Raw genomic sequence first — 15,787 nt, forward strand, 5'->3', positions numbered from 1 at the left:
ATCAATCTGGTGAACCTTCTTTGTACTCCCTCTATGGCAAAGATGTCTTTCCTCAGATTAGGGGACCAAAACTGCACACAATACTCCAGGTGTGGTCTCACCAAGGCCTTGTACAACTGCAGTAGTACCTCCCTGCTCCTGTACTCGAATCCTCTCGCTATAAATGCCAGCATACCATTCGCCTTTTTCACCGCCTGCTGTACCTGCATGCCCACTTTCAATGACTGGTGTATAATGACACCCAGGTCTCGTTGCACCTCCCCTTTTCCTAATCGGCCACCATTCAGATAATAATCTGTTTTCCTATTTTTGCCACCAAAGTGGATAACTTCACATTTATCCACATTAAATTGCATCTGCCATGAATTTGCCCACTCACCCAACCTATCCAAGTCACCCTGCATCCTCTTAGCATCCTCCTCACTGCTAACACTGCCACCCAGTTTCGTGCCATCCGCAAACTTGGAGATGCTGCATTTAATTCCCTCATCCAAGTCATTAATATATATTGTAAACAACTGGGGTCCCAGCACTGAGCCTTGCGGTACCCTACTAGTCACCGCCTGCCATTCTGAAAAGGTCCCGTTTATTCCCACTCTTTGCTTCCTGTCTGCTAACCAATTCTCCACCCACACCAATACCTTACCCCCAATACCGTGTGCTTTAAGTTTGCACACTAATCTCCTGTGTGGGACCTTGTCAAAAGCCTTTTGAAAATCCAAATATACCACATCCACTGGTTCTCCCCTATCCACTCTACTAGTTACATCCTCAAAAAATTCTATGAGATTCGTCAGACATGATTTTCCTTTCACAAATCCATGCTGACTTTGTCCGATCATTTCACCGCTTTCCAAATGTGCTGTTATCACATCCTTGATAACTGACTCCAGCAGTTTCCCCACCACCGACGTTAGGCTAACCGGTCTATAATTCCCCGGTTTCTCTCTCCCTCCTTTTTTAAAAAGTGGGGTTACATTAGCCACCCTCCAATCCTCAGGAACTAGTCCAGAATCTAACGAGTTTTGAAAAAACTGATGTCCCATATAGGAATATATTTACACAGGTGACTGAGACGGAGACCTATTCAAAGTTCAAGTTCAAAGTACATTTATTATCAAAATACATATACTTTATACAACCCTGAGATTTGTCTCCTTACAGGCAGCCACAAAACAAAGAAACTCAATAGAAGAAACTCATTAAAAGAAGACCGTCAAGCCCCCAATATGGAAAAAAAGAACAAATCATACAAATGATAAAAAGTAAGCTAAAAACATTGAAAATTAAAGTTCACAAAAGTAAGTCCACAGCCACAAAGCTAGTCACCACTGCAGTCGGTCCAGGAGCCTGTAAGGTCACAGCCTCAGTTCAGCGCAGCGATAAGTAAACATCATCGAGCAGAGAGCTGAACACCAGCTCACCCCTCGCTTCTAGTCTCAACAACCTGACCTTCTCAATCTGGCTCAGTGCTTGTATCAGTCAATAAGTGTGCTTATTCCTCACACTTGGGCTCAGGCCACACGCCCTGATTGTGCCCGTACACACCACAACACAACTATTCTGCACCTTCAAGACTTCAATTCACACCGTACTGACAGATCAAAAGCTCAACTCCAAAACACAAGTTATGGGCTATTGAACACAGTGATTGTATCTGAGAAAAAGTGTGACTAATAGAATAGGTAGTAGTTTAATTTGCTGCCAGCAAGTTGTCACTGTCTTTGAGGATCTAACCTGGTCCCAACATATTGATGTAGTTATAAAGGGGGCAGGACAGCAGCTATACTTTATTAGGAGTTTGAAGAGATTTGACATGTCAACAAATACTCAAGAACTTCTATAGTTGTACTGTGGAGAGTATTCTGACAGGTTGCATCACTGTCTGGTATGGAGGGACTACTGCACAGGACTGAAAGAAGCTGCAGAAGGTTGTAAATCTAGTCAGCTCCATCTTGGGTACTAGCCTACAAAATACCCAGGACATCTTTAGGGAGCGGTGTCTCAGAAAGGCAGCGTCCATTATTAGGGACCTCTGGCACCTAGGGCATGCCCTTTTCTCACTGTTACCATCAAGTAGGAGATACAGAAGCCTGAAGCCACACACTCAGCAATTCAGGAACAGCTTCTTCCCCTCTGCCATCCGATTCCTAAATGGACACCACCTCACTTTTTAAAAAATATACTGTATTTCTGTTTTTGCACCTTTGTTTTAATCTATTCAATATAAGTAATTGATTTACTTGTTTATTATCATTTTATTATATTTTTTCTCTCTCTCTGTTAGATCGTGTATTGCATTGAACCGCTGCTGCTAAAGTTAACAAATTTCATATCACATGCTGGTGATAATAAACCTGATTCTGATTCTGAAATCAGATTTGATCAGATCTTATTGCTATTAGATGAAAAACAAAGCTATAACAGGTCCCACAATAAGCAAAATTAGTAATATCATTCTATCATTTAATACCATAGAACAGTAAAAGCAACAAGCTGGTAATGGTAAACACGAGCGATTCTGCTGATCCTGGGGATTCAGAGCAACACACACAAAATGCTAGAGGAACTCAGCCGGTCAGGCAGCATCTATGGAAATGAATAAACAATCAATGTTTTAGGCTGAGACCCTTCTTCAGGTCTGAAATGCAAGGGAAAGAATGCCAGAATAAAAAAAAGAGGAATGGGAGGAGGGGAAGGAGGATGGCTGGAAGGTGAGAGGTAAAGCCAGGTGGGTGAGAAAGGTCAAGAGCTGGGGAGTACAAAATCTGACAGGAGAGGAGAGTGGACCATAGGAGAAAGGGAAGGGGGAGTGGACCCAGGGGCAGGTGAGGAGAAGGAAGAGGACAAAGTGGGGAATAGATGAACAGGAGATGGGGAGGAGAAAATAAACAGAAGGAGAAATCAATATTCATACCATCAGGTTGGAGGCCACCAAGATGGAACTTAAGGTGTTGCTCCTCCACCCTGAGGATAGCCTCAGAGGAGGCGATGAAACAACATGCTGAAACGGGAATGGGAATTAAAATGTTTGGCCATGAGAAGCTCCACTTTTGGCAGGTGGAGCAGAGGTGCTCAACGAAACGGTTCCCCAATTTACGAATTCCCCAATGCAGACGAGGTCGCATTGGGAGCACCAGACACAACAGGTAACTCCAGTGGATTCACCGATGAAGAGTTGCCTCAGATGGAGGGCTGCGTGGGGTCCTGATTGGAGGCGTGGGAGGGGGTTGAATGGGTGGGTGGGTGTAGCACTTAGTCTGCTTGCAGGGACTAGCGCCGGGAGAAAGATTAGTGGGGAGGGCCGAATGTACTAATGGTATCTTTAAATACACCAGAAACTACAGTGAACCAAGAACGGTTTTGCAAGAGAAATCTAATGATACAGAGGATGCTTATACAGTAAATTGTACAATCACAACAAATTAGATAAGTTAATTCATGATTGAAGACATTCATTTCACTAAAGGCAGCAGCTGGAGTAAAGTTCAAAGTAAATTTATTTTCAAAGTACGTATATGTCACCATATACAACACAGAGATGAACTTTCTTGTGGGCATACTCAATAACACTATGGGGTAATAACCATAACAGAAGCAGTGAAAGTCTGCACCAACTAGTTCAAGCAGTTCTCAAAAGACAACAAAGTCTGCAAATACAAAATGAAAGTAGTAGTAATAAATAAGCAACAAATATTGAAAGCATGAGATGAAGAGTCCTTGAAACGGAGTCCATTGGTCGTGGAAACAGTCCAGTGATGGAGCAAATGAAGTTATCCCCTTTGGTTCAAGAGCCTGTTGATTGAGGGGTAATGACTGCTCCTGAACCCGGTGCTGAGAGTCCTGAGGCTCCTGTACCTTCTTCTTGATGGCAGCAGCGAGAAGAGAGCGTGGGTGGTGGGGTCCTTGATGGTAGATGCTGCTTTCCTGCTCAATGGTGGGAAGGGCTTTACCCATGTTGGACTGGGCCGCATCCACTACATTTTGTAGGATTTTCTGTTCAAGGGAATGTAACACTTGCTACTGTACTACTCATTTAAAATCTGTTTCAGTGAGTGCTCTTTCAGCAGCTGCAAGGTGCAACTTTCGGAGTGTGAGCCTTCACTCCATCCTCGAAGGGCAATGATCTGGACGGATGTCCATGGATGACGGGCTGTCCCAGGTCGATGGGTCATGGGGTTGTGTGTCTGTGCAAGCAGGAGGATTAGTTAGTCAGCAAGCCCAGAGTTTGAGTGTGGAGATCAGGGTCCTGTCATCGGCTAGTCCAGGGGTCGATACCAAAGCTCGAAGCCCAATTTGGTAATCTGGGAGCTGAAGCGGGATGCCGAATCCTGGAGACTGGAGTCATGTTGTGGAGCTGGAGGACGGTCTCTGTGCGTCTGGGTGGGTAGGAAGGAGGGAAGGGCTCTGTTTTGCTACTGTTGTTTCATTGCTTGGTATGTCTGTTTTGTTGTGTTCTGTGCATTGCGGGTACACTAGGTTGGTGTCAGAACGTGTGTGTTGGTTGTTAGCACAGACAACGCATTTTGCTGTGTGTTTCAATGTACATGTGACAAATAAATATGAATCTGAATCAGATTATCCAGATTTAGTTGGTCTTCACTTGATTCAGGTTTACCAAAGGAAAATACCTACAAGCACAGGTTGGCATTAATTTATCCGAATGCAATCAGTCAAGCAAGAGATGCACTCCAGTGAACAGGAATATTACATTTATAAATCATGGCATTGCCCTTCTGATATAGGAATTAAGTATGTCGTTAAAGAAAATGGGGAAATCATTTCAGTTTAATTCATTCATTTCCATGTTGGTGACTAAATCTCAATTTGCTCACAATACACACACACACACACACAGAGTCACTAATTAAAAATATTTTGACTTTTAGACTGCAAATCGCCAAAAGTAAAAAGATGATAGAATTGAAATAATCTCAGAATACTCTGTAATTCCCACCTCATCAAGACAGCGTTCATATTGTTCTCGTTGATGTTCATTTTCTAGTGCCAATGCTGAGTTTTCTGCCTGAAATGAAAACAAAAAGAGTATCTTTACAAGGTGAGATATTTTTCTGAAAGTACTAATCTGAAAACACATTGGCATAGTTAAACTGCACGTACTATAAATGCAAAATATCCCAAACTCAATACAGGGAACCACATTATGTGCATGTTCAGCTAACAAACATTTGCCACCATACGATGCAAAATTTTACAGTTATTTCCCTCTAGGCTTTTGTCCAGCAGTTGAAGAATGAACATGACAATTGTGACTCAATCTAAGAATCTTGCCTCTCATGATACAGTCAAGACTCACATCTGATCACCTGAATGTAGCTGAATATGTTTTGTACTGGCACCTGATGTCAGAATGGCTCATTATTGTTTATTGGCAACAGTCATTTTGATTGCCAGTGCAGGAAACAATTTATGTCCCTTCTGCATATATGAAGTGGTGCTCCTGCTATTTATGCCCATGTTATTCACCAATGTGGATGAGCCTCAATGAACAATAAAGAGAAACATGCTTAATTATCAAACATTATGGCTTGCTATTTTACCAACAAATGCAGAAAAGATTAAAATATGCATGGAGATGATTTGAATATAAGTAGTGAGACCATATATACAATGACATGATTTATTAAGAACTATTCATCAACCTAGTGATACAATGGAATTACCCAGATTTAAATTCTCAACTGGCTTTACATAGCTTGTAGCTAACACACTGGACAATCCTGTACTCTCACACCTCCATTAAATCACTATTTATAATCATGAATAAATCTTTAATCTCTTTCAGAAAGTTTGTACAGTAACAACATATACTCAAATTTGGTTTATCACAGAGCTGCAGCATAAAGAGGATGTTAATGACAAAAACCTTCACTTTGCAATGAAAGACGAATAGTAGTCAAAATTGTCAAAAGTGACAGATTAACACGAAATTACTTTGAAAATCATCCATGCACCTAATACAAAAATCCTCAGCTTTAGTCAATGGAATTACAAAGGATTGAGTTAAAACTTACTTCTTGTGAAATTTAGAATACTTGTGTTAAATGCATCTTGATTGAACAGGTCAGGTGAAAATAGATCAAATCATAGACCAAACACTCATTATCAAACAGTATGTTAAGTCCTCCAAAATTCTCCATTGAAGATCAGCTGCAAGAAATTTCCATATTGAATTCCAACATGTGGCTCAGATCTTTCAAAAAACTCTGCTGTTCAAGATAAAGCAGAAGCTTGCATTCAAACTGAAAATACTTGTATCAGTTATTATCAAAAAAGAAAAGCAGAATTCAAATTGCAGTGTCTTCAATATTCCAATGAATAAAACTTCAAATGAAATTAGGAACTTACATGTTGTAACCCTGAACAAAAGAAAAGGCAGAAATAAAGAGCTTTAGAATTGTGAGTAAATATAGAGACACTTAACTGTCAGAATTGATAAATATTTCAAGTATTTGAATCAAAATGGCAATATCTGAAAAGTACCGTAACATTTCCATCCATTACTACCTCCAACACTGCTACTGCCTAATCTCATCTGTTGCCGAAACCATTCTAATAAAGTTTGTTATTTCTACATTTGACTATGTCACAATGTTTTGGTCATGTCACCATTGTTCTACAGTACTGAGTAAAAGTCTTATGCACCACAGCTATATGTATGTGCCTATGACTTTTACACAGCATTGTAATCTCCTTAAGTATCATCATCATCATCATCACGTGCTGTGTCATATAACGTGAGCAATCATGGTCTATCTGGAAGTAAAAGGCTATTAAATATTTTGCTGTCCAAGAACTGAGACACTGAGTTGCATTAACCCCCCACCCCCCATGATTGCTGGCCTTCACTGGCTCACTTTAAATGTTGGTTAGTGGGTGGAGGTATCCCCACTCTGACACTATAACATGACATACCCGTACTCCTCAATGCTTTCCTGCTGTCCTTTCCAGAATTCCACTGTCCTAACTGTAGGAGCTGCAGCTTCTGTTGGTGGTGATTTTGTGTTTTGGAAATCCTCTTGCCTAATTTATTTCCTCTCTTTTCACTAGAAAGGAACACTTTAAAAGCTGTCTCTTTGATCACGTTTCTGGTTACCCACCTTAACACTGACTTATGTAACTCAGCATCATTTCTCATTTGATAATGCTCCTATGAAGAATGTTGGGATGTTTTTCTTCATTAAAGGCACAATATAAATTGAATGAATAGTTTTTGTTGTTCCCTCACATGATTCTGTGGTGTGCCTCTTTATAGCTCTCAGTAGGACTTTTACTTTGAGTATGATGAAAACTTGTTTAATGTATGGTGAAACCTCATTCCAAGCAGCCAAGTTAGAGAACAAAAGCTTAAACCTCCAGCAACACACATCAAAATTGCTGGTGATCGCAGCAGGCCAGGCAGCATCTCTAGGAAGAGGTACAGTCGACATTTCAGGCTGAGACCCTTCGTCAGGACTAACTGAAGGAAGAGTTAGTAAGAGATTTGAAAGTGGGAGGGGGAGGGGGAGATCCAAAATGATAGGAGAAGACAGGAGGGGGAGGGATGGAGCCAAGATCCATCCCACTTCCTCCAAACTAAAGGTGTAGCTATGGGCACCCGTATGGGTCCTAGCTATTCCTGCCTTTTTGTTGGCTTTGTGGAACAATCTATGTTCCGTGCCTATTCTGGTATCTGTCCCCCACTTTTCCTTCGCTACATCAACGACTGCATTGGCGCTGCTTCCTGCACGCATGCTGAGCTCGTTAACTTTATTAACTTTGCCTCCAACTTTCACCCTGCCCTCAAGTTTACCTGGTCCATTTCCGACACCACCCTCCCCTTTCTAGATCCTTCTGTCTCTGTCCCTGGAGACAGCTTATCCACTGATGTCTACTATAAGCCTACTGACTCTCACAGCTATCTGGACTATTCCTCTTCTCACCCTGTCTCTTGCAAAAATGCCATCCCCTTCTCGCAATTCCTCCGTCTCCGCCACATCTGCTCTCAGGATGAGGCTTTTCATTCCAGGACGAGGGAGATGTCCTCCTTTTTTAAAGAAAGGGGCTTCCCTTCCTCCACTATCAACTCTGCTCTCAAACGCATCTCCCCCATTTCACGCACATCTGCTCTCACTCCATCCTCCCGCCACCCCACTAGGAATAGGGTTCCCCTTGTCCTCACCTACCACCCCACCAGCCTCCGGGTCCAACATATTATTCTCCGTAACTTCCGCCACCTCCAACGGGATCCCACCACTAAGCACATCTTTCCCTCCCCCGCCCCCTCTGCTTTCCGCAGGGATCGCTCCCTACGCAACTCCCCTGTCCATTCGTCCCCCCCATCCCCCTCCACTGATCTCCCTCCTGGCACTTATCCTTGTAAGCGGAACAAGTGCTACACATGCCCTTACACTTCCTCCCTTACCACCATTCAGGGCCCCAGACAGTCCTTCCAGGTGAGGCGACACTTCACCTGTGAGTCGACTGGGGTGATACACTGCGTCCAGTGCTCCTGATGTGGCCCTCTATATATTGGCGAGACCTGACGCAGACTGGGAGACTGCTTTGCTGAACCCCTACGCTCTGTCCGCCAGAGAAAGCAGGATCTCCCAGTGGCCACACATTTTAATTCCACATCCCATTCCCATTCTGACATGTCTATCCACGGCCTCCTCTACTGTAAAGATGAAGCCACACCCAGGTTGGAGGAATAACACCTTATATTCCGTCTGGGTTGCCTCCAACCTGACGGCATGAACATCGATTTCTCTAACTTCCGCTAATGCCCCACCTCCCCCTCGTACCCCATCCGTTATTTATTTTTATACACACATTCCTTCTCTCACTCTCCTTTTTCTCCCTCTGTCCCTCTGACTATACCCCTTGCCCATCCTCTGGGTTCCCCCCCCCCCATCTTTCTCCCCGGGACCTCCTGTCCCATGATCCTCTCATATCCCCTTTATATCACCTGTCCAGCTCTTGGCTCCATCCCTCCCCCTCCTGTCTTCTCCTATCATTTTGGATCTCCCCCTCCCCCTCTCAAATCTCTTACTAACTCTTCCTTCAGTTAGTCCTGACAAAGGGTCTTGGCCTGAAACGTTGACTGTACCTCTTCCTAGAGATGCTGCCTGGCCTGCTGCGTTCACCAGCAACTTTGATGTGTGTTGCTTGAATTTCCAGCATCTGCAGAATTCCTGTTGTTTGCGTTTTTAAAAAGCTTAAACCTGCCAGATTTGCTCAGTTGCTTTAAATCAATGTAACTCCTTTACGTTAGTAGGTCTGGTACCTTTTGCTCTACACTAGACATAAATTCACCACATTTAGGATAAAGAAATACACAACGCTTTTGAAAAAAACAAGTTGGTTCATACGAAGCTGAATGGAGAATATTCTGTTCATGATCAAATTTATTCTGATATGCGAATCAAAAACTTGTTTCTTGCTATCTGGATTTCAAAATTAAAATTATGACGTTTTTACATTAGATTAGATTATGAGGTCACGCAGTCCTCTTTTATTGTCATTTAGTAATGCATGCAATAAGAAATGATACAATATTCCTCCGATGTGATATCACAGAAACACAGGACAGACCAAGACTGAAAAACTGACAAAAACCACATAATTATAACATATAGTTACAACAGTGCAAGCAATACCATAACTTGATGAAGAACAGGCCATGGGCATGGTAAAAAAAGTTCAAAGTCTCTCGAAAGTCCCACATCTCACGCAGACAGGAGAAGGAAGAAAACTCTCCCTGCCATGCCTGACCACAGTCCAACTCTTGAGTGAATTTTATGAATGGACCCTATATTTCTCCATCTTCTATTGGTCTACATGTATTAAAGCATAAGACTATAAGATATAGTAGCAGAATTAGGCCATTTGGCCCATCAAGTCTACTCCACCATTTCATCATGGTTGATCCAATTTTCCTCAGAGCCCCAATCTCCTGCCTTCTCCCTGTATCACTTCATGTCCTGACCAATCAAAAATCTATCAACCACTGCCTTAAATATACATAAAAATTCGGTCTCCATAGCTGCCTGTGGCAAAGGATTCCACAGATTCACCACTCTCTGACTGAAGAAATTTTTCATCATCTCTAAAGGACACCACTCCATTCTGAGGCTGGGCCCTGTGGTCTTAGACTCTCCCACCACAGAAAACATTTCCCTCCAAATCCATTCTATCAAGACCTTTCACTACTCAATAGGTTTTAATGAGGTCACCCCTCATTCTTTTGTATTCTAGTAAATATAGGCCCACAGCCATCAAATGCCCTTCATGTTACAACTCATTCAATCCTGGAATCCTCAGAGTGAATCTCCTTTGAACTCCTAGTTTCAGTACATCCTTTCAAAGCTAAGGAGCCCAAACCTGCTCACAATACTCCAAGTGAGGCCTCACCAGTGTTTTATAAAGTTTCAATATTACATCCTTGCTTTTACATTCCAGTCCTCTTGAAAAGAATGCTAACATTGCATTTGCCTTCCTCACCAGACTCAATCCATAAATTAATCTTTAGGGAATCCTACACAAGGGCTCCCAGGTCCCTCTGCACCTCAGTTTTTGTATATTCTCTCCACTTAGAAAATAGTCAACCCTTTCATTTCTTCTATCAAAGTGCACAACCATACATTTTCTGGCCCTGTATTGCATCTGCCAGTTCTTTGCCCATTCTCTGAATCTGTCTCAGTCTTTCCGTACCCTCTCTACTTCCTCAAAACTACCTGCCCCTTCACCTATCTTCATATCATCTGCAGACTTTGAAACAAAGCCATCTATTCCATCATGCAAATCATTGACATATAATGCAAAACTTTTCGGTCCCAAAACAGATCCCTGTGGAACGCCACCAGACACCAGCAGCCAAACAGAAAAGGCTTCCTTTATTTCCACTCTTGGCCTCCTGGAAATCAGCTATTGCTTTATCCATGCTAGAATCTTTCCTGTAATACCATGGGCTTGTTAAGCAGCCTCATGTGTGGCACCTTCTCAAAGGCCTTCTGAAAATCCAAGTGCACAACATCAACTGATTCGGCTTCGTCTATCCTGCAAGCCTTTTCTTCAAAGAATCCAACAGATTTGTCAGGCAAGATCTTTCCTTGAGGAAACTTTGCGGACTACAGCCTATTTTGTCATGTGTCTCCAAGTACCCTGTGATCTCATCTTTAATAATCAACACCAACTACTGAGGTCAGACTAACTGGCCTATATTTTCCTATCTTCTGTCTCTCCGTTCTTGAATAGCGGAATGATATTTACCAATTGCAGTCAACCAGAGCCATTCCACAATCTAGTGATTCTTGAAAGATCATTATTGATACCTTCACAATCTCTTCAGCTACCTATGTCAGAATGCTGGGGTGTACACCATTTGGTCCAGGCAAATTACCTACCTTCAAACATTCAGTTTCTAGTATTGGTAACTTCACACACTTCATCAACCCCTGACACTGGGACCTTCCATCATACTGCTAGTGACTTCCACAGTGAAGACTGATGTAAAATACTTATTCAACTTGTCCACCATTTCCTTTCCCCCACTACTACCTCTCCAGCATCATTTTCCAGCAGTCCGATATCCACTCTTGTTTCTTTTTTACGCGTTAATTATCTGAAGAAACCTTTGGTAAACTCACTGATATTATTGTTGTTGAGCTTACTTTCATATCCCATCTTTACTCTCCTATTGACTTATTTGTTGCCTTCCATTGGTTTTTAAAAGCTTCTAATCCTCTAATTTCCCACTAATTTTCACTCTACTATAGCTGGCTTTTGCTTTATTATATGCTGGCTTTTATGTTGGCTTTGACTTTTTTGTGTCATTGTTGTGTCATCTTTCCCTTAGAATACTTCTTCCTCTTAGAGATGTATATATCCTGTGCCTTTCAAATTGTTTCCAGATATTCCAGCCGTTGGTTCTCTGCTGTCATCCTTGCCAGTGTTCTTTTCTGATTAATTCTGGCCAACTCCTCTCTCATGTCTCTGTAATTCCCTTTCCTCCACTGTAATACTGACACATCTGACTTCAGCTTCTCCTTCTCAAATTTCAGGGTGAACTCAATCATATTATGATCACTTGCCCCTAAAGGTTTTTTTTTAACCTTAAACTCTCTAATCAATTCTGGTTCAATTGCACAACACTCAATCCAGAATAGCTGATCCTCTGGTGAGTTCAACTACGAGCTGCTCTAAAAAGTCACCTTGTAGGCACTGTAGAAATTCCCTCTCCTGGAATCCTACACCAACCTGATGTTCTCAATCTACCTGCATATTAAAGTCCCCCATGACTATTGTAACATTACTCTTTTGGCATGAATTTTCCATCCCCTGTTGTAATTTATAGGCCATACCCTTACTACTGTTTGGGGATCTATGTACAGTTCCCATCAGATTCTCTTTACTCTTGCAGTTCCTTAGCTCTATCTACAATGATTCAACATGTTCTGACCCGATGTCACCTATTTCTAATGATTTGATTTAATTTTAGACCAACAGAGCAATGGCGCCCCTCTGCCTTCCTCCCTATTCTTTTGATACAATGTGTATCCATGGACATTAAGCTCCCAGCAATAATCTTTCAGCCATGATTCAGTGATGCCGACAACATCATACCTGCCAATCTGCAGCTGTGTGCAGCATATTTATCTACCTTATTCCATATATAGCACATTCAGTCCTGTATTCACCCTTTTCAATTTTCACCTTTCACATTTCACGTTTGAACTTATCCTGTTGACTACAATTTTTCCCTATCAACTGCCTCTCCTCACTACACATGGCCTCTGTTTGTAAACCAGCTTCAGCACTATCATCCGCCTTTCCTACGATACTTCTTGCAGTGAAATATATGCAGCTCCTGACACAAGTCACACCCTGTTTAACCTTTTGATTCCTGACTTTGTCTGAGTTCTTACCAACATCTACCTCCACAATCTCTCCACTAACTGTTCTGGCAATCTGTTTCCCTTCCTCCTGCAACTCTAGTTTGAACCCAATGGTGCAGCATCAACAAACCTTCCTGCTAGGATATTAATCCCCCCACCAGTTCAGGTGCAAACCATCTCTTCTGTACAGGTCCCACCTTCTCTGGAAGAGAGCCCAATGATCCAAAAATCTTATGCCCTCCTTCCTACACCAACTCCTTAGCCACGTGTTAAACTGTATGATCGTCCTAGTTCTGGCCTCACGAGCACGTGGCAAGGGTAGCAATCCTGAGATCACAACTCAGGAGGTTCTGCCCTTTAACTCCCTGAATTCCCTGTGCAGAACCTCATCACTTGTCCTTACCCATATCTACATGGACCATAACTTCTGGCTGTTCACCTTCCCGCTTAAGAAGGCTGAGGATTCGATCTGAGATATCCCAGACCCTTTCACGCAGGAAGCAACATACCATCCGGCAATCTTATTCTCGCCCACAGAGCCTCCTATGCATCCCCTGAACCAACAAATCCCCTATGACCACAGTGGTCTCTTCTCTCCTCTTCCTTTCTGAGTCACAGAGGCAGACTCAGTGCCCAAGGTGACTTTCCTTTGTTAGGTCATCCCCACATCCCCAGCATCCAAAGTGATATACCTGTTGTTGAGGATGACCACAGGGGTATTCTGCACTGGTTCCTTCAACCCTTTTCCCCTTCCTGACTGTCACCCAGTTTCCTGTGTCCTGCAGCTTTGCTGTAACTACCTCTCCATACATCCTGTCGATAATTCTCCCGAATGATCTGGAGTTCCAGTTCCAACTTCTTAGCACAGCATGTGGGAAAATACCTGCATCCATGGTAATTCCCAGTAATATATTATGAATATAGTGTGCTTTCTTAACTTTTATTCTGACTAAATGTTAAACTTCCAAGTCATCACAGCCACACTTAGCTTTTGTAAAATGATTTATTTGACAGGCAAATAGAAGTTTTTATTTTGGCCACTAGAGGGCCTTGCAGTCATCAAACTGCACTGATTGTCTCCCTATTGTTCAGTGATAAATTGTACATGCAAAAAACAATTACATTCAGAATTAGCATCAGGTTTAATATCACAGGCATATATCAAGAAACTTGTTGTCTTTGCAGCAGCAGTACAATGAAATACATAATAATAGAAATAAATCTCTAGATTACAGTAAGTGTGGTGAATTCGTTGCCACAAGCAGCTGTGGACGCCAAATAATTTGGTGTACAGTATTTAAGGCCGAGGTTGATAGATCCTTGATTAGTCAAGACATGAAGGGATAGGGGACAAGGCAAGAAGTTGGGGCTGAGAGGGAAAGTGGATTAGCCACGATGAAATGGTGAAGCAGACTTGATGGGTCGAATTCTGCATCTATATCTTACAGAGATGGCATCAGACAGGGACAGGATACATGTTGAGAAAAGTAAGACTAAAGCTCAAAGTCCATAAAAGATAAGAAAGATTATTTTTCCCTTTCTTCTCCTGCTATGTCCTACCTTCATGACCTTGATTCAATACAATCAATTTGAGTGGCCTAGATTGCCTGACAAGTTTTGACATAATTGTGGCATAAAAATAGAGTGACATCAAAGATATTTGCACGCAATTATGTGCCAGCTATTGCCAAGGTCAAATACCCTCTCTGCCTGTTCCTATGATACTTGATCTGAAATGCTTTGATGACTTTTGGGAAAAGACTTATTTTGAAGAAGTTGCCAGAATTCGAAACAACCTGCTACTCTGCGATTAACTCCATAAGCTTGGTGCAGGATTGCCAAGAAGAGATCACCAAATTTCAATACAACGGCTTAGTAGAAATCCTCTGGATAACCTGTCATTGAAAGATACTCTGCTCACCATTGGATCTTCTCAATTCAATCGATTCCAAACTGTAAGCAGCAGAGTTGCATTACCGATGAGCTTGCCCCTCTGCATTACACACCAATCCCCCTCCCTGGGTTCCCTCTACCTTCACTTTTTCTGACGGTCCACTCCACTCTGCTGTGCTATCAGATTCCTTCTTCGCCAACCCTTTATCTTTCCTACCCAGCTGGTTTCACCTATCACCATCCAGCCGTCCTCCTTCCTTTCACCCAAGCTTTTTACTTTGGAGCCTTATCCCTTCCCTTTCAGTCATGAAGAAGAGTCTCAGCCTGAAATTTTGACTGTTTATTTGCTTCCATAGATGCTGCCTGACCTACTGAGTTCCTCCAGCGTTTCCCGCATCTGTAAACTTTCTTGTGCTTAGCATAGGTAACTAGCTCTGATTTGGGGGGGCATGATGGAAGGGAACAGCAATCAGTTATTTTTCCCCCTTATTTGGTGATACTACATTTGCTTTTGTTTTACTTTGTGTTACATGACAAGTTCAGCCCTGAGCTCTCATTGGCAAAATGGACTTAATGCTAATGTGAAAGAAGAGAATGGATTTTATATATATAAAAAAAACCCAGCAACTTTGATGTATGTTGCTTGGATTTTACATATAGTATTTCTATTGTAGATTGCAGCTATATCTCTCTTCCAGATATACTGTAATATATCTACAGTATATATATTGTAGATTGCAGCTAGGGTGACTAAGATTTTTGCATAGTACTATAGTACTTCTATGTATTGCTGCCACAAAAAAAACCATAATATATGTGAGTGATGAAGAACCTGGTTCTGATAGATGTCTTGTAAGGCTGTAAGATGTAGGAGCACAGCTGGGCCATTCAGCCCATCGAGTCTGCTCTGCCATTCCATTATGGCTGTTCTTGGATTCCACTCAACTCCATACGCCTGCTTTCTCACCATATCCTTTGATACTCTGAACAAATAGAAA

The 15,787-nt window shown here is 42.2% G+C and overlaps 1 protein-coding gene across 11 annotated transcripts in view; it reads right to left on the reverse strand.

The window, feature by feature from the left end:
- nckap5l (NCK-associated protein 5-like) overlaps positions 1–15,787 on the reverse strand; it is an 890,431-nt gene that overhangs the window by 281,239 nt on the left and 593,405 nt on the right. For all 11 annotated transcript variants that reach the window (XM_063052487.1, XM_063052484.1, XM_063052488.1 and 8 more), the window contains one exon: positions 4,958–5,026. In XM_063052487.1, coding sequence (XP_062908557.1) covers positions 4,958–5,026 — 69 coding nt within the window. The remainder of the gene's footprint in view (positions 1–4,957; positions 5,027–15,787) is intronic.

Source organism: Mobula hypostoma, chromosome 6 (genome assembly GCF_963921235.1).
Source record: "Mobula hypostoma chromosome 6, sMobHyp1.1, whole genome shotgun sequence".
NCBI lineage: Eukaryota > Metazoa > Chordata > Chondrichthyes > Myliobatiformes > Myliobatidae > Mobula > Mobula hypostoma.